This window comes from Neolamprologus brichardi, chromosome 2 (assembly GCF_056152115.1).
Source record: "Neolamprologus brichardi isolate AB-2024 chromosome 2, ASM5615211v1, whole genome shotgun sequence".
NCBI classification, from domain to species: Eukaryota; Metazoa; Chordata; class Actinopteri; order Cichliformes; family Cichlidae; genus Neolamprologus; species Neolamprologus brichardi.
In genome coordinates this window covers 30,970,058-30,989,617 of record NC_142105.1, presented here as the reverse complement: position 1 = coordinate 30,989,617, position 19,560 = coordinate 30,970,058, and the positions used below count along the sequence as shown (strand labels likewise).

The window sequence follows — 19,560 nt, the reverse complement described above, 5'->3', positions numbered from 1 at the left end:
CCTCATTAACGTAAATAGAATAGAATAGAATAGAATTCAACTTTATTGTCATTGCACATGCACAGGTACAGGTCAACGAAATGCAGTTTGCATCCATCCAGAAGTGCTTTAGCCATGATATAGATATATTACAATATATATTAGCAATAATATAGATATGTAAGTATATTACAGAAATGGGTCTATTATGGTATGTAATATGTACACGGTATGAAGTATGTTATGAATATTCTATAACTATAAGTATATACAGGCTATGAACAGGATATAAATATGAAAAACTATACAGAAATCTGAGATATACAGTTATACGGAAATGTGAACTATGCAAGTTATAAACAGTTGTAGGGTTAAAAATTATCGTATGTACAGAATGATTATTTACACAGAGCTATACAGTAGTGCAGTTAAGATAAGTGAGATATGTGGATAATTTCTACAGAGGCTATAAAGTGCTAGTGGTTGTGAGTGGTGGTTCAGTCCATGTTATTATTGTGTGTTTGAGGGTACGGTTGTCCATTGTGTGTGTGTGTGTGTGTGTGTGTGTGTAGGTGGTTGTGGGTGTGTGTATGTCCAGTCCATGAGTTTAATGTGGGTCAGATGTCAAATATTAAATAAAGTCAAATAAAGCCAAATATTCCAAACCATGGAATCATGGCATAGCCACAAATTCTGTCATCCCAAATTGGCATGACATCACAATATACTCATGCTTATCATTAAGTTGCTAAATCAACCATGCTCATAGCTAAACAGTAGAACTGCCAGGATGATTTTGTAATCAGACTGTTGTTAGCTGTAAGGCCGTGTTCCTTGTGCAACATTAAGTCACTTGGATTTATGTAAACCTCCTATGTGCACAGATTGGGCAAGGCTTGGTGGAGGAGCCATCTGTCGACCTGCTACCATAACAACTAAAATCCAACTAATACCAGTCTACTCTAGTTTAAGCTATAAGAAAAGGAGTCCTTGAGCATTTAGTCCATTCACAAGGCATTCTTTATATCTTAGCAAGTCTTAATTAGTATTTTAAGACCATCTGAAGCTTGAGAGCAAAGAATTCATGAAAATTTTGTTACTAAACTATATTATTGCACCATACCTGCAAAGTATCAAATTCCCAGTTTTATTCATGCATACATTTGCTTCTTAAAAAAGCTCAAATCAATACATAAAATGAAAAGTTTTTCTGCATTACATGCTGTACTAATGCCAAGACTCCTATTGTTATCTTTTATGTTGAAGCAACGTGCACAGTATTATTTTTAAACATGCTGTAGGTTAAAACAGTGGTGTTATAATGAAATAATCAGATTTTCTCCAAAACAGCCTTCTTTAGGCCAGTAAGCTCAAGAGGAGGGTTTCAAGGTTGGGAGGTGATAGTATAAAAGCAATGGGGAGTCCGTGATTGGCAGGCACTTACACTATCAACAGTGAAGGATTAGAGAGCACAGCAGAGACGACTCACTGACAGAGCCGAGGGCACGGTAAGTTAGCGTTTTTCTTGCTGACCTGCAGCATAATAGAATCAGATGAAGAAGGTACCGGATCACTATAACTGCACAGAACAGAGTCAGCATTTGTTGGAAATTTATCACGGTATTATTGCATGGGAATGTGTAGTTTTTATCAATATTTTTAAAGCCGTTAACAAGGAGCGCATGGTCTGTGTCACGCTAGGTATTAGGAATGTTGTTTATTATGATTCTGATCTTAAACTAACCATAAAATCAAAAAGATATTTTCCTCTTAGAAGTTATAGGGAACAACATGACTGTCGTTTGCCATAGTGTCATCAATGAGGAGCTTTCTAGCGTGTACTGTACCGGCATAATAAACTAAAATTGACACAGATAACCAAAGCACCTAATAGTTATACCTTTTGTTACTATCTCGTGTTTTGAGCTGTTTATGACTTTATTGTGTTTTGGGGTTTTTTTGCAGAGTGGACCTAAGACTTTGCCATCGACATGTCCAAGTGAGTGTGAAAGGTTTAAGGCTTATTCACGGTACTCATCAACAATGTTAATGTTGTGACAGTTTTAGAGAGGTTAAAAATCAACCATCAAACTTTCAATATAAAATCCAAAAAGAACATTAGGCAACCTGTTTAATGCAGTTAAATATGAATGATTTCTAAATAATTAATTAATTTTGATTATTTATTTTATAATTATTATTATTGAAATAAAAGTTGTTCATGAGGGATGAACGATAATTAATTTAGAAGATACGAGGATAGTAGATTGGATGTAACATCGTGACAGAAGTAGCTTCTGCAACAACCTTAAAACTTCTTAATTGTCCCTTGGGATGAATTAAGTCTTTCTGATTCTGATTTATTTAGACACTTAGGGAAAAATCCTTATTAAGATGGATTTTGTGGATTGGATCTTGGAAGGCAGATTTACAAGGAAAAGGAAAAGCATTAAAAGGATTATGTGGCATTTGAAAGAGACAAACACTACCAAGGATTACCTGTTTGTTTACTACATCCGCCCAGAACAAAAGGATTGCACTCTTGCACTCTCCGTATCTTGGGATAAATTTGGGTGTTAAATTTGCCAATTCTGCCACTACTTTTTGTTTTGTAGCATAAACAGCTATTTCATAAAATAGCCTGCCTAACCCAGTATTGATCCAAATATGTCATTTTCATATTTTATATGATGTTTAACTTTGTTTACTCAACTTATGTTCAGATTAGACATTTGCAGCAGCAGGTTCAATTCGACTTTAAGCACTAATCCATCCTCACAGGAGAGGAGCAAGGGAGTTGATGGCAAGTGGGAGGTTATCCAGGACAAAAACTAGAAAAGTTGTAAGTGCACAAATATGTTATAGAAGACAACTTATAGGGGGAAAGAGCTCATTATTTATAATCAAGCAAAAACAATGAAATTATGAGTCACTGCTCATTTAAACTTAACATCTTGTGTTTTTGCCTGCATGTGTTTTAGGGCCTTTTTTAGGACTTTCAGGTTCAAATACTCTTCAGATTCAGATTCTTTTCTTCTTTCATTTCCAGAGTATTTAAGAAGACCAGTGGGAATGGAACTGTAAGTGGCTTCTACAATATAATCATTACAGGGCACCCCTTGAGCACAGGGAGGAGTGCAATTTCTATGTTGCTATTCCAACTTCCCGAAATAGCGTCCACATTTTTTTTAATCTTGTGGAGGAGTAACCGTTTTCCTTTTTCTTCATTTCATATAGATTGCCTTGTACTTGGGGAAAAGGGACTTTGTGGACAGTGTGGATTCAGTAGAAATAGTTGGTGCGTGGCAAAACTGCATCCTGATATATGTGAATATATGAACTTATAAGAATCTCTGTGAAAGATCTAAGGCTGTGGATTGACTCTTCTCATATTTGCAGAAGGGGTAGTTAAAGTGGATCCTTCTGGTCTTGACGACAGAAAAGGTACTTTGCTTTATAGTCTGCAAATCATAAACGTTATAAGCGATGATTTACTGACACAGACTGAAACAACACGTTTTTCCACTGCAGTGTATGTCTATCTTGCTTGTGCCTTCCGCTATGGAAGTGATGACTTGGATGTCATCGGACTGTCCTTCAGAAGGGACATCTGGCTACGTCGCGTTCAGGTGTATCCACCTACGGGTGGCAGCGAAGCGAAATCCCCAATGACGGAATCCCTCTTGAAGAAAGTTGGAGAGCAGGGGCACACCTTTTCCTTCCAGGTCCAAACCCTTAATCTCTCTCTTTGCGTAACAACAAATAAATTATTTTCAATGCAAGGTATTTTGATTAACCTTAGATCATATCCCCGCTTTTATTTGAAAATCATTTTAAAGCGTAACGTTCATGTATGTGACTCATTTCTTCTTCTTCTTCCAGATGCCACCAGATCTTCCATGCTCGGTTTCCTTACAGCCTGGGCCAAATGATTCCGGCAAGGTACAGTTACCATCTAGCGTTATTATTTGCTTTCTTTAAGTCTTACACATTGTGTTAAATGTTTGGAAAAATTAATTTATCTGGATTTTGCCTTGTTGTAGGCTTGCGGTGTGGACTTTGAGATCAAAGCATACATTGCCAACGCACCTGACAATCCAGATGAAGTCATTACAAAAAAGTATGTTTGTGCAGCGTCATTTTAAACCTTTCAGTCTTTGAGCTGCGTATGAAGGCCACGCATGGGTTATTCTCTTCCCTTTTATTTCCTTCTAGGGATACTTGTCGTCTGATGATTCGTAAAATACAGTTCGCCCCAGCTAACAACAAGGCCGGAGCCAAGGCTGAGCTATCCAAGCAGTTTATGATGAGTGACAAACCAGTGCACTTGGAGGCTTCCCTTGAAAAAGAGGTACTTGAAAATATACCAAATGCATTTTTCACCATTATAAATATTACATAATAATTGCTAAACTGTGTTTTAAAATCATTCTTTTCCAGGTTTATTACCATGGAGATCCAATAACCGTTAAAGTGAAAATCAACAATGAAACCAACAAGACTGTGAAGAAAATCAAAATCTCAGGTAAGGACCCAAATATGTCTGATCAGAATCATTTTTGTTTATATAGTTTGAAGAGATGGGGGGAAATATTTTGAAGGCATATAGTTTAATTCATACTTCTAACGTGAACTATTTTTGTGTTAAGTTGACCAGCTCACAAGTGTGGTCCTCTACTCATCTGACACTTACGTCAAGGAAGTCTGTGCTCAAGAGTTTGGGTAAGGCGAATAATAACCGGACTCGGGTCATTTCTGGTTCTAATTAATGTATCTAAAAAGTACATTATGTGCTGTAACTATCAGTGAATCTGAGGCTATAAACTCCCCCCCCCCACACACACACCAATATTCCAATATCTCTGCATTTTATTGCTACTTAAAATGAAAAAGGCCCTAAGTAGATTAACTGAGTGTGTGTTCTTTTCCCCTCTATTTCACCTCTAAACACAGAGAGACCGTAAATGCCACCTCTACATTTGAGAAGTCCTTCCAAGTAACCCCCGTGCTTGCCAACAACAAAGAAAAGCGAGGTCTTGCAGTCGATGGACGTCTAAAAGATGGGGACACCAACTTAGCATCCACAACGCTGTAAGACTTTTAGGTCTCTTTTAGGTGAAGCTAGGATGGGCCTTCATCCTCTTATTGAGCAGCAATGTGGTCACTATAAATTCTGCCGTCCACTTATAGCGCCTTAAACCAAATCCCCAAGGTTTAAATCGTAAACTATTCCCATCTCCTTGCAGGAGTCAAGGAGAGAAGGAGATGCAGGGAATTATTATCGCCTACAAAGTCAAGGTCACTCTTACAGTTTCGAGTGGAGGGTAAGGCTTAATAGAAAACACTAACCCATAACGCTTTCCTTTTTTTGTGCCAAGCTGTGCAGACTAAGGGATTCTTTTATCATTTCTCTCTGACCATAGCTTGCTGGGTGGTATAACGGGAAGGTAAATATCAGTTCTCCTTCATTTATTGCCAGTTGTGTAAATGAATGCAAATTATTCATGAGTATATGTTAATCTGTAAAATGTTTAGTGATGTTGTTGCGGAACTTCCTGTGACACTGATGTCCCCAAAGCCTGCAGGTGAGTTCTGTATTTTGTAAACTGCTAGTGCCAACTAAATTACCATTAAAATACTTCCTGAAATATCACTAAAATTAGACACTTTCTGTAACTGATCTTACTGTCATCTATATGCCATGCTCTCCCCATTACTGCGTGCCGTTACTGTGTACTGAGCAGAAGTGTAAGTATAAAGTATAAAATAGTCTCTGTAAAAAGACGTGTATTCGCCTGTGGCAGTGATAATTGTATATGATGTTCATGTTTGTTTCTCATGAACAATTATGTGTTTTATGAACCACAGCGAATTGGATTAAATGCCTCTTTAGTTCAGGTGAGGTCAACTCAGATACAGTGAGTTATGCAGCGTTCACTCCTTCAAGGGTTACTGCCCCTCCTATAACATCCCTACACACTAAAATATTAAATGATGACATAAAACACATGTTAAAGAACTATTTGGATAGAAAATTGCATGAATTGCAAAAGCGCAGAAGTGATGGCCCTTGAACGAGTGTCCTGTTTTACCCTTCAATCCTGTGTGAAAAATGAAATTTGAATCCTCTTGCTCCACCCCCAAGATCAATAATTAAAAGATCTCCAGTAGACATTAATAGCAGCATGTATGCAGATTTTTGAAAGTTGGGCAATATCTGAAAGTGTATGAGTCTGAAAAATTGTTGAAAATGTTTTAAGTTAAATGAGATAACTGAGTGGTTGTAGAACGAGTACCCCGACTGAGGCTGGCACTTTCAGCAAAGCAAAGATGAGCGAGAGGGTTTACAATTCTGTAAAAGACTGTGTGAACAAAGAGTTCAACAATTAAAGAATAAATTTGTGTTTAACAGAACTACATAATGTTATCGAATGATTTAAAAGCCCTAAAAAATGTCTGTATACAAGAGACAAGGTCAAAAAGCATAATCTGTGCTTAGAAAAGGGACCGACCGGCTTGTTATTAGCACAGAGAAGAAGGGAGGATGCACGTATCATGTGTAATTTGCACATCTGTGATGGCATCACTAATGCTGGAATGTATATGTAGGTTTCATAGCAACATATCCATGGCTTCTAGTTCACATAAGATCTTGCTTATTTCCTAAAACAATACTAAAAATTAAGCACATACTCCAGGTGCTTAACTAGCTCGCAGTCTCGTTCTGTCACCAAGTGAAAATATTTGGAGTGTTATGAAATGAAAAAGACCCCAGACTGCAAAGAAGCTGAAGTCCTACATCAAACAAGAACTGGGAAACACTGTGCTCTCAAATTACACCAACTGTTCCCATCAGGCCTCCCAAATATTAACAGTGTCCCTAAACAAAAAAAAAGATGTGATCTAAAATAATGATGAAAATGCCCCTGCCACTCTCTCTCTCTCTACAAACACAAAACGTATCTAATTTTCAACATTTGATATGCTGTTTTTTAAATATAGTATTTAAATAACTTCCAAATCATTGCATTCATGTTGCAGCTTTTTTGGAAACTGGATTGTACAAAATTAGATGAGATATATTCCATAAGTTACCTTGAATAATGTTAGAGTCACAGTCCATTGTCTGTCCATTTTATCCACAGGTCAGATATCACATTTGACACCACGGATGGTTGAAGCAGCCAGTCAAGGAAAATCATCTGTCATGCAGAGAACACAGAACACAAAGGAACTCATTATCAGCAAAGAAAAGCACAAAATGCTCAAATTTCCCCTGTATATATTCAATTCTATTATAAATAACTATGAGAACTCAATTACTGAGGGTCAGAAGTCTGTGTGAAATTTCTGTGCGTGACATCATAGCACTAGAATCCAACAGATGTGTCCATTGATAGAGTAGACCTAACGTAATCTTTATTTTTATGTCATTAGAAATTACTAGGGGTGGGGGGAAAAATCGATACTGTGTAGTATGGTGATATTTTGTTTGCTAATAATGTATCGATACAGGGACAGCAGAAATCGATATTTTGTTACAAAAAAGGTTTTTGTGCTCTGACTTCAGAGCATGTTGATCCTTTTTCTGAGCAAGAATCCTGACATTCCTTCACTGTCCAAATGTGTTTAACTTGTTTTTGGCAGCAATAAACATGAGAGTTTACTTATTTTAATTTAAGACATGTTTTATTTTAATTAAGTTTAAAACTTTTTTATTTAATGTAAAATTATATTTTGTTTTAATTTACTTTCAAATTCTTCAGTTGCTGAAGGGGCTGCATAGTTTTCATAAACTGCATAGTTCAGAATAGCTATAATTGTACCAGATGGTTGCGTTCAGTTAAGTTGGACTAGACTGTAATACAAACCGTTCAGTTTGTCAACAATAAAACTGATTGAAATGAGAGAAAGACTGAGTGTGAGACTTTGATATTAGATAAAATGAATATTGATAAAGTTTACCTTTATGTACAGAATCTGAATATCGCAAAATATTTTAAAAAATTGCAATAATATCGTATCGTGCGTTAAGTATTGTGATAATATCGTATCGTGGGATGTATGGGGATTCCCACCTCTAGAAATTACATGTTGAAAAATGGTGAATGGATGAAATGAGTGGATATTCTGAAAACACAAATGTGACACTCTGTTAAGACAATTAAGAGAACTCAATAAATCCATTTTTCTCAAGTACAAACTTCTCTTTGTTCATATTTATGATCTGTTTTGGTGTTGGGAGGGTCTTTTTTCTCCACACTAACCAAACTGATACATTTTTATGTTTATGTTAGCTATCATTTTTGGCTAGATTAAGTCACAGTTAAAGTTTTTCTGGGTGTAACCACTGCTCCGAAAAGTTGCAGCAAGCCATTTCCTTCCTTCCAGCTTTCGGTAACATTTCACATGGCCTACTTGTCTGTAAATAGTGACCCAAAAATATATAACCGTTTCTCTGCTTCTTGTGGTTCTTCCTCCCACTAATAGTGCAGCGGGTTACAGAAACAATCTTTCAAAAAACAATACAATTTTACATTTTTTGTTTTCATCTGGTGCCATGCCATTTATTCCCATGCATTTCAATGAATTAGATGTATCTGATGCATGAAGACTCCTTTGCCTATGGCTCAGCTCTATCATGCTCACACATCCTGTCATAAAGGTTTTTTTTAGGTAACACAGAGAAACAGATAACCATTTACCATCAAACCAGCAGCCACTTTAGAAACAACGCTTAACCTAACTTCACATGTATGTCTTTCTTTGGAATCTGACCTAGAATCCTCTTGCCGCACAACAGCACTGCCCTTCATTGTTATATTGGCCAACTCGTGTTACGAATATAACTAAGCAATCATAAAAAGACTATTGCAACTTTGGTACCCCTAACCACCTGTGGATGATTTTGCAGCAATGTTCAGTTATCTGCTGCACTATAAAATGTTTTCTGATTGAGATACAATATTCAGGAAGACCTTTTTGTGGTTAATTCTACAACTGGAAGACACTTTATACAATAATAACAATAATAATAAATATATAAAATAATAAACTTTTTTATGAGATATTTCAGTTGCTGTTTGCTACAGATCGAATGACTTGTCAGCTTGATGCAGCCTTGTTACCAATGCTGAAAAAGTTGTTGTTGTTGTTGTTGTTGTTTTTAATTACCTAACTGTTGACCATTAAGTTGAAAACAGTCACCCTCATACTGAATGCTCAATTTCACATAAGATTTCATTTATATTAATTTGAAATCTATTCTGCCCAGCTGCCCATCATGCAGTTTATTCAGAATTTATTTTTTAGGATTTTATCCTATTTATTATTATTTTTCTTTATTTTCAAATATTTGCTAAATAAACTACACAAATTATTTTATTTAAAATAATTGTTAAAAATGAAAGTAACATGGTTCCACGAGTTAATTTGACTGAATTAATATATTACTTTTATATGTAGATTGTGACAAAATACATAGAACCAAAACATTTTGTGTATTAAAATTTTATGTTTTTAACATATGTTTGTAATGTTTGTTTTATATTTACAGTAATAGAATTGCAAATCAGCACTAATATTAGTGTGGTATGTAATGTACTGTTAAAGTTAAAATTTCGCTGGAAAGTGTAATTTGTACAAGATTATTTTAAATTGATGGATGAGACAGTTGTAAAATGCCCTGTCTAAACATTTACGCTCCCTGTAAACAAATGCATTTAAATGGTGTATTTATTGTTTCTGCAGATTTTTCGACCTGCAAAGATTGCAATAGAATGGTAATCCTGATTGCAAGGCCTTTCTTAACTTTGCCATTTTTGTTGTCTCTCTGTGTTTGCCACTTGAAGGCGCTATTTCCACTGCTGTATGTTTCAGAAAACAATAGCGCTGGCTAGTGTAGGATAAGGATACACGGCTTGGTCCTCTCTGGTCTAGACATCACATCATTAGCCAAGTCAGCTAGTCAGCTGTTTATTTTTTTTGACAAAATGTCAACCACGACCGGCGGCGGAGAGTTTGGCAACCCCTTACGAAAGTTCAAGCTCGTCTTTCTGGGCGAACAGAGTGGTAAGATGGACACGAAGTACTTAGAGAAGCGTTAATTTGGTCAGATGAAAGGAAATGTTGGGAGAACTGGCAAGATCAGCTAACTAGCTTTGTGGTGTTAGCTTAAAATTGGACGGTGTGGTACAGTCATGTAGCGTATATTAGTGACCAGTAATGATACGGGACAATCTGTTAATTTTGCAAGGTCAACAAATAATATTAGAGCATGACAAAGATTATTAACCTACCGATTTTTCTCCCCGGTGATGATGTCATTGAATAGCTATCGTTAGCTGGAGATAGATCGCTAAACTAGCTTGTTTTGTGCCTTAAAAGAGGGCAAGAATACGACAAATTATTGTGTCGTAGCAGTTGTATTCAAGATTTATCCACATATTAAAAATTAACTAAATGAGTCAATGGGCATTGTCATTGTTCCTCCCATTAGTTTGTGATGGAGGTTCGTTGTTAGCACGTTACTTCTGCTTGTAGCTAGCAGTTAGTTAGCTCTATTGGGCTAAAACGTCAATGTTGACGCTCGCTTGCGCACTTAAAGACTTACATAGTTGCTCTAAGGCTGTTACAGATCACAGGCTTCAAACAGAAAATCTCAAGAATTAATTTAAACCGTCTGTTTGTCGGTGTAGAGTTGTTTGGCTGTTAGCTTTCTGCTGCAGCATCTTGAACAAGCCACGTCGACCGGTGGTTTCGCACCAGTCGGCCTTTTTCCTTCATTTCCATTATTTTTGCTCTGGTTCGGAGACTGACCCTGACATTGCAAAACGTGGCTTGTTGTTAGTAATGTTTTTGTCGTGTAATTGATACAGTATGGTATTATGAGCCAGCTGTCAGGGGTCGAGTAAATTTCAATTTTCCAGATTTTGTGGCTCCACCCATTTTGCCAGCTCAGCGTGTGGGTTCAGTCGTCCACACTGCATCAGTGGTAATAGCAGTTTACTCACCGTGTGATGTCACCGACTCATTTTTCTTCTCTATCTCTTCATTGAATACAGATTTAATTACACAATTATATAATTTTTAAATTTACCATTTGAGTGGTGGTTTTAGGCTTGAATTACCTGGAATACCTCGTGTTACTAAAGTGACTGTGTTTTTTCTGTACAGTTGGGAAAACCTCACTCATCACCAGGTTTATGTATGACAGTTTTGACAACACTTACCAGGTAAAAACAAGTTATAACAGTGATTTGTGTAGTCATTTTTGTCTGAAAACTGACATTTTTGCCACAAGCACAGGTGTAATAAAAAACGAGCTAACAGTTTCAATCCGACTGATCATCTAATAACATATGTGACAGTTAAAATAGAATAAAATAGACCAATTTATCATGTCAATAGCTGATACTTGTAAATATTTAGACAAATTTAAATGGGACAATTAAAAAAAATTAACACAAAATAATACTTTATTAATCCCTGAGGAAATTATGGGATCATTTATAGTTTAATTGTATTTGGCATAGGGAACTTGCATTTAGTAATCTGTCTATTCACATTCTTGTAAATATGGTAAATATAGTGTCCATTTTTGCGATCAGCTTGCTAGCTAAGCCCCTGAGCTTTTACCTTCTGTGAAGTGTATAACGAAACATGAATAACGTGTTACTTCAAATTGCCGAAACCATTGTTTCACCAGTCAATCAGAGTTGAATGTTTGCAACACACAAAGGGCTTGCTACAAAAATCACATACCCCGGATGTTAGTAAGCATGCGAGTGCATTCCACTGATTAGATTATGAGCGCTACCTGTGTGACAAGTCTAAATGTCAGTTGTAGTAGTTGTAGTTTATCTTTATTTGGCTCATTTAGAGATCAAATGACAAACTCCAGATATAAGAATCTACATGTAAGGCAAATTAACTAAATCATCAGCCTCAGATTTAAGTACAAAAATCATGACAGAAGGAAAAAGAAAGAAATATCATCTGTTTATGTCAAGTCCAGCTACAGATGAACTCCTATCTAAAGCGTCTTCACACAAAACCGTTATCACAATACTTGATCATTTTGTTCTTTCTGGACATTTTTTAGCCATGTTATGAAAAAGGTCAATAAAATATGTTTTTAACATATAATGTAGGTAACGATTCTTTAAATGTATGTAATACATTTAACTTGCTGGTAACACTGTTTAATTGAAGTGTTTGTTTTACAGGCAACAATTGGCATTGACTTTTTGTCAAAAACTATGTATCTGGAAGATCGCACGGTAAGCCCAGTGTGTTACTGTAATTTACATCATTCCAACTGGTCAAGTATTAAAACTGCCATAGAAGCATGCTTCTGCTTATTATCACACCATTCCACATTGTTTATAGATTATCCTAGTTTTTTGTTTTGTTTTTTCACTCATTTTGTTGAACATGTGATCGTGTTTTTAGTTCCCATCATTATTTCAAGATTTTGTTTTCCTTCCATCCCCTGGCTGGATCATGAATTGCCCCCATGTTCCCACATTTGTTTCGTGGCTGGCCACAGATCCGGCTGCAGCTCTGGGATACAGCCGGACAGGAGCGTTTCCGCAGCCTCATCCCCAGTTACATCCGCGACTCAGCCGCCGCTGTGGTGGTTTATGACATAGCCAGTAGGTATTGTGGCTTTGCCTCTCCTCCTTGTCCTTCACTTAGTATGTGGAAGGGCAAAAAACGAAATCAAAAGCACCAATGAGCCTAGCAAACCTGCTGGATAGCATGTTAGGGTATGTTTCAGATACTGTTTGTATTGGGTGTAGTGATTCAAAAGCATTTCTCCAGCAGTGTCCAGGGGAGTGTAAATGCTAATAGTTATAAGTCTTACTTGAAGAATAATGAAAAAGATGTCTGCCGATGTCACTTCATGAGCAGAAATCCTGCGAGAGCTGCCTAAATAATGATTCAGCAGGGCCTACTTTCACATTTGCATAACACCCGTCATCTCTGAGCCTTCTGCATTTGAATGATTCTTTGCAATTCCTCCATTTAAAGGTCATTCTCTTCTTTACTGCTTGGCTTGCAATTCTTTTTATGTCTGTCCTGTTCTCCACATTCTCATCCTTCCCTTTGCTGCCCTTTATCTCGACTTTTTTTGTGTGTGTCAATTTCTTCTTCTGCAATTCCAATCCTCAGGTCCGGCTCCAGCTTTGGGACACTGCTGGACAGGAGCGTTTTCGTAGCCTAATTCCCAGCTACATCCGTGACTCTACCATTGCTGTGGTTGTTTATGACATCACCAGTGAGTCAGGGCTGTCCTCTAATCATTCTGTAGGGTTCTAGAGTAATAGGAAGGAAGCTCTTTATTTCTGCTAGTACACTAATACAAAACACACTTCTTCTCCGAGCTTTTTCTTCTGAATACTCCTGCTCACTAACACATAACTACAGGTTTTTCTTACATAAGATTAGGCTTTTCTCTAGGCTTTTAACTGAATGTATTGTAACAGATGTTTCATGTATTACGGGGCACATGTGGCTGATGTGTATAATGATTTTGTATTTTGTTGCTTGTTTTCACCCCATTTGCAGATCTTAATTCTTTCCAGCAAACCTCAAAGTGGATTGATGATGTTAGAACAGAGAGAGGAAGTGATGTCATTATCATGCTCGTCGGGAACAAAACAGACTTAGCGGATAAAAGGTACATGGTTGTGTGATGAGCGCGAATGATTGTTTTCTTGTTCTATTTACAAAGATTGATAAATGGATCCTAGTGCATTTACAAAACGGGTGTCTTTGTGTAGCATAAACTCTGCCAAAGCCTGGAATCCCACTTCCCTTCAGTGCATCTCATCCAGTTTTTACTTTTATTATTTCCTTGTAATATTGCATACTTCAGCCTTTCTATAAGTTATTTAAATACTTTTATTTATATTGGGGTTTTTTTTATTTATACTTTGATCATATTTCTGTTTTGCCTTTTTTTTTTTCTTTTGCCTTACGTTTTTTCTCTTCATGTCATTTTGAATATTTTTTTGTGTTTTCCCCTAAACACCACACTTCCATCCTTCACCCTCACCTTACCCTTCCCGGGACCATGGCAGGCAAGTTTCTGTTGAGGCGGCAGAGAGGAAAGCTCGTGAGCTCAATGTGATGTACATAGAGACCAGTGCCAAGGCTGGCTATAACGTCAAACAGGTTGGTGTTCAGCAGGAGCAGGTTTAATGGTGACAAATTATCCTGTTTCAAGCAAGGCTCATACTGTCCCAGAGGTTAGGGAGGGCCGCCTGTGACATCTGGGGTGTGAAGCTCCTCCATGTGTTCGATCATTTAATGGATTAGAGTGTGGCTGCTGAATGAATCATTGACCTTCGGAGTGGATTTTATGCTGTTTCGTCTTTACTCAGCACAGCAGCCTCTGTCCCTTTGTCTCTGTCCGCCTTATAAACTAACCACTCTCTTCTTCACTCCAAACAAGATTCATTGCTGAGCTCTCTTTGTCCTTCTCTCCATCTCTTCTCTTTTCTTCTGGCCTGTCCTCTTCGCGGTTTCTTTCCATATCTGTCTGTTCGGCCATCTCCACCCTTCTGCTTTTACCGGAGCAGACAGATCACCACGGAGGAGGGCGAGCAGAGAGCTAAGGAACTGAATGTCATGTTCATTGAAACCAGCGCAAAGACTGGCTACAATGTCAAACAGGTAGCGATTCCGTTTTCTCAGGGTAGTTGAGCTAATTCTACTCTGTCCCCCCTCATGGCTCATCATGACCTGTCGTAGCTTTCGCCACACAGACTTTTCAGTGCAGTTGCTCTGCGTAGGTTTATTGCAACTGCCTTTATTTCCCAGTACTCTGTCTGATTCGCTAAAACATTTCTATGAATATAATAGACTTTCTCAGCAGATGACTGTATCGTTGCTTTGACTACCACTTGTGTTTATTCAATGAAATGTAATATTTAGAGATAACTAGCTTTAATTTAATTACATACTGCCCATTGACTATCATCTAGGGTTTGGTAATATGATAAACTGTATTGTTACCAGATTTTCAATACTTTCCATGATAATCTATCCAACTCTAATGTATGACTGTATTTGGCTGTTCGGAATCAAAAATTTATCATCAAGCAATGTCCTTTGGGCAGATGGGACCAAAGTGTAGAGATTTGGCCGTAAAGCGTTGTGCCACAGTATGCGAAAAACAAACACCTCGTGCCAACTGTCAAGCATGGTGGTGGAGGGGTGATGACTTGGACTTGTCTTGTAGCCACAGGACCAGGATACCTTGGAGCCATCAAGTCCACCATGATCTTCTCTGTAAACAAATTATTCTTGAATCAAATATGAGGCCATCTGTCCAAAGACTAAAACTGTCATTCAGCAGGACAACGATCCCAAACACATCAGCAAGTGTACAACAGAAATTAGTTCTTAGTTTTTTACAGGACTGCGTAAAGACCTGTGAGAGTTTTTCTTTTCACAGGACTGTGTCTTGTGTTTTTTGCTACTTAAACTACTACATTTTATTTACCAAATTGTTCCTTTCAAATGTTAAATTTTTCTTACTGTTTTGCAGCTGTTCCGACGCGTTGCTGCTGCATTGCCTGGGATGGATAGCACACCAGAGAAAAGCAAAGAGGACAGTATCCTTTTTGAATTGCTTTTGTGCAGAAATTGCTGCCATACCTTTTGTCATGCCACAGTTTTAAAAATATTTGTAACATAGCACTGACTGCGACTTATGCCGGACTCGCACTGTGCAATTTTTGGCCCATTTTGAGCTGATTTTTGAGTCGTGCGACCGTTTTGGCGGTCGGCCGATTTTGGCCTTCATCGTGCATCGTGTAGTATACGTGAGGTAACGAGAAGCGATTAACACCTCACGATCAGCTCCCGATCATCAATCGCTTGGTCCCGAGGATTTCAAACAGGTTTGAATTTCTCACGACCGTCGTGAGGGTGTCACCGCAGTTTCTCACACTGCGCACGCGCAAACACAAATGTCAGCGAAAAAGACGGCGCAGCACGGCAGTGCAGCGTGTGATCTGGACACAAGCGATGGAGGCACTTGTAGAACTTTGGAAAGCTCATCCGAGCCTTTTCGATGTGGCCTCACAAAATTATCACGACCACAACCACCGTGAAAATAGTTGGATAGGCATTGCTGCTCAATCACAGCTGCCTGATCAATGTTTTTCATTAGCAATTTAGCAAAGTTGATGATGGTGGTGTGTCTGTGTGAGTGAAAGACAGAGAGGGAGAGCGAGCGACAGAATTTCTGTTATAACCTTCATTTTATGGACGCACAGTGTGAGCACTCAGGTCGCATCAGAGTGTGATCACCCTGCATCGTGACCTACGAACTTCTAACCCCTGCGAGTCAATCGTACAGTTTGAGCAAGAGCTGAATCGCGTGACTGACAAAATCGCACAGTGTGAGCCCGGCATTAGTCGACTGGAAAGAATGCAGAGAATGAAAGGCACTGCAAAAAAAAAAAGAAGTGAAATCTGCAATTCATGTGAAGTGTTACTTAACTAACTTCTCTCAGTGATCGACATCAAACTGGAGAAACAGCCAGAGATGACTGTAACTGAGAGCAGCTGCTCATGCTAGTACACCTCAGCCCCTGCCAGCCTGTCTCCTCCCCACCAACAGCTTGTCTCTCAGTGGCCACTTTCCTCCACCCTTGGCACACGGCCATCGGGATGGAGGACCTGTCTTTTTTTTTCTTCTTTTTTTTTCCCTTTTCAACTCAGTGACTTTTCAGAGTAACCGTGTGGATGTGCATTACTGTATTGAAACAAATTATTTGGGGAAAAAATGGTTCAAAAGTAAACATTTAAAACAAGGAATAAGTTAATTGATATGTTCAGATTTTCATCCAGTTGCATGGCATTATATACGATTGCAGACTGACATAGCTAACTGCTCTTGAGTTATTGCACAGTTTAGAATCTTAGTGCTGTTACTCTTGTTGTTGTAAAGTAAAACTGCTTGGGATTATTTAAATGACTCTACAAGGTTGAGTTCTCTGCCTATCCTTTTGTTTTTGTTTCAAATGGAGAGTTCTGTCTCCTAAACGGCTTATCATTTGTCGACTTTGTCTTATTTTGAGGAAGTAACGACTGGCTCTCAACCAGTGAACTGTTATCATTGCAAAACATTATATTACCACATTAGGCTCAAGTAAAACCTTTTCATTGTGTCAGTGGAACTACTTATACCTAACACGTCTGCGAGCTTACATTGCCAAATACAAGTGTGTGAGCGGACCGGATTAACACAAATTTGTATTTAACAGTACTGCAGAAGGATGTGTAATAAGGAAATGGATATGCATTGTAAAAGGGAAACCAGCCCAAACAAATTAGAAAGCCTACTAACCTAAAAGTTTATGTTGTTGAATGAGCTCTGCACTGTACTAACATGTCTGAGGAGGCATTATGAGTAGACGGTCCCCTAATACTATGAAAATCAGTTTCTCCACGTCGATGGAGAGTTGTCACTTTGGTCGCTACGACGCACCCACCATCTCATCGACGATTCGTGTTGTGTTGATTACACTATTGCAACGACATGCAGCATGCTCACCCCGCAGGATTTACATGGATAAGAACACAGATGCCTTGCTTGTTTGTTCACCAACGTTGTGCACTGAATCAAGCCACAATATTGTAAAATATCAAAGAAGCCTGCTGACTGGTTCATGGCTTCACTAGTTGTTTGTAGAGCTGGTAGATAGATGTCCTCAGATACAGCTAAAGCTTACTAACACCCTCGCTGTAAAAAAAAAAAAAAGTGCAGACGTTAGTTGCCATATCTTTTGCTGTATTGCTATTGCCTGTGTAGGACTGTTGGTTTATTTATTTTGTAACTTGGACATACAGCTAACATTGTACGCGTGACCAAAAGTACAGATGCCGATACGCATGTTTTAAAGTTTTCTTTTATTTATTGTTTGCGTGTTTGCTGAGGCGCCACCTACAGGTGACATTTACGCCTAGTGAGTTTGGGGGGGGGGGGGGGGGGTTTGTTTTTTTGCCAGTGTGGTCTGTTGCTTGATTTACAGTCACAGTTAAAGCCTACACGTCTACCAACTAACCAGCCATAGCACAACAAAAGACACTGATCGTTTGCTGTAGCTTTTTTTGAAATGTCCAGTGTTTTTAAAAAATGGATTTGAAAGTTAGTGTTTAAATTGCAACGCGAACAACCGTTTTAACATGAGCAGCTCTTCTATTACTTGTCACTGACTAAATACTCAGCTTTGTGCTATTCTGAATTGTGTCTGTCCATTTGAAATATGTCTACTCGTGTTTAGCAATGTTTGTGTGAATACTGTACTATTACTATCTTATGTATAAAAAGGAGAGTTAATGACAACAAGTGTAGGCTTATCACATGGAGTAAAATAAAGATATTTCACCAAAATTTAACCTCTGTGTTCATTTTTTTTAAACTCATTACAGTCATATTAATTCTGTTCATTAACCTCCTAAGACCCGAACTCTTCCACAGCATGCATTTTTGATTTCTCTTTGATATTTGGGCTGATTGGGACCCAATGAATGTAAAAACAAAGAATTACCAGATTTTTTTTTTTTTTTTACCTGATTTTTGTTTCTAAGAAAAATGAGAGCCACATATGAGGATATTTGTTTAAAATTTCGATAGAACAGTAGCAGTATAATGTCCTCGTAAGTGGATATCAGGCCCCTGTAGAGCAAAATTGAGTATTTTGGTCTAAATAACCCAAAATGTGATGTCCACATATGTGGACGCCAGGTCCTAGGAGGTTAATAAAGTTCTAAATGAGTCACAGCACCTGAGCCGGTTACACATAGGTGTGTCACACGTCACCATTGAAACTATGTAACACATCACAGTTGTAAAATGTTATAACAGTTAGGTGTGGTTAAATGTGAGCATGACACTGCATTGCACAAATCTGCTAATATCTACCTAAAGAATGTAAATGAAATTTTATTTCCAATATTCCTGCTACAGATAGAGACAGCACCATTGTGTATTTATGATTATTACTCTCATCCTTGAGTATTATGTGTCCTTTTTTTTTTTTTATTTGGACTTTCTGGAAAAACTTATTAACTTATAAACTTATTCCAAGTTGCATGCAGTAGAGAGACATTTCTTAATAATACTTTATGCAATACTTGAACACAGCTTTGGTACCACACTAACAAATCTCAGCTTGCATTTTCATCAGACAGTTCTAAGGGCTGTTGGAGGCTTAAGACTTGGGCTACGTTCACACTGCAGGTCTTGATGCTCAATTCCGATTTTTTGATCAAATCCGATTTTTTTGTCTGCTCGTTCACACTACAAATAAAATGCAACAGCAAACGCGCTCTAGTGTGAACGCTCAAAGCGGCCCGCATGCGCAAAAGAAGATGACGCGTTCTGTTTAGACCCAGAGCAACAGTATTGTTTGACTGATGGCCTTAATATAAAGACTTCGGACTTTACGTTTCCCAATTTTTGCTTTAAGTTATTTTGTTATTTGCATAATAATGTAAATAACCTAATAATGATCCTTATTGCTGTTTTAGAGGAGCGGTGCTTCAAAGGATAGTTGC

The 19,560-nt window shown here is 37.9% G+C and overlaps 3 protein-coding genes across 8 annotated transcripts in view; 2 read left to right on the top strand and 1 right to left on the bottom strand.

Annotated features, from left to right (window-relative positions):
• Positions 1-10,694, bottom strand: part of inppl1b (inositol polyphosphate phosphatase-like 1b) — a 35,034-nt gene extending 24,340 nt beyond the window's left edge. Inside the window, exons 1-2 of one of the 2 annotated variants that reach the window (XM_087851022.1) lie at positions 10,592-10,694; positions 7,075-7,181 (exon numbers count right to left, since the gene is read on the bottom strand). The gene's annotated coding sequence lies outside the window, so the exon portion shown is untranslated. Of the gene's footprint in view, positions 1-7,074; positions 7,182-10,277; positions 10,538-10,591 lie in introns of those variants that run through there. The other variant, XM_087851020.1, reaches the window with a different exon arrangement.
• arr3b (arrestin 3b, retinal (X-arrestin)) lies at positions 1,388-7,892 on the top strand. Its single transcript, XM_087851046.1, has 16 exons — positions 1,388-1,487; positions 1,945-1,978; positions 3,029-3,059; positions 3,217-3,277; positions 3,379-3,423; positions 3,511-3,704; positions 3,862-3,921; positions 4,023-4,099; positions 4,195-4,330; positions 4,420-4,504; positions 4,629-4,701; positions 4,933-5,070; positions 5,226-5,303; positions 5,403-5,426; positions 5,515-5,564; positions 7,125-7,892. Exons 2-16 carry the CDS (start codon positions 1,971-1,973, stop codon positions 7,322-7,324), a joined length of 1,260 nt encoding a protein of 419 aa, XP_087707172.1. The 5' UTR covers positions 1,388-1,487; positions 1,945-1,970; the 3' UTR covers positions 7,325-7,892.
• On the top strand, positions 9,869-18,388 carry rab41 (RAB41, member RAS oncogene family). 5 transcript variants are annotated; one of them, XR_436573.3, is made up of 9 exons: positions 9,869-10,050; positions 11,155-11,213; positions 12,207-12,260; positions 13,156-13,261; positions 13,552-13,663; positions 14,067-14,160; positions 14,568-14,661; positions 15,539-15,605; positions 16,512-16,582. XR_436573.3 is itself a non-coding variant. In XM_006781243.2 (8 exons), the coding sequence occupies exons 1-8, from the start codon at positions 9,972-9,974 to the stop codon at positions 16,574-16,576; spliced, it is 636 nt and encodes a 211-aa protein (XP_006781306.1). In that variant the 5' UTR covers positions 9,869-9,971; the 3' UTR covers positions 16,577-18,388. The 5 variants fall into 5 exon arrangements, 4 of the variants coding, with proteins under 4 accessions (XP_006781306.1, XP_006781308.1, XP_006781307.1 ...); XM_006781243.2 differs by lacking the exon at positions 14,067-14,160 and having other exon boundaries at positions 16,512-18,388; XM_006781245.2 differs by lacking the exon at positions 14,568-14,661 and having other exon boundaries at positions 16,512-18,388.
• The last annotated feature ends 1,172 nt before the right edge of the window (positions 18,389-19,560 follow it).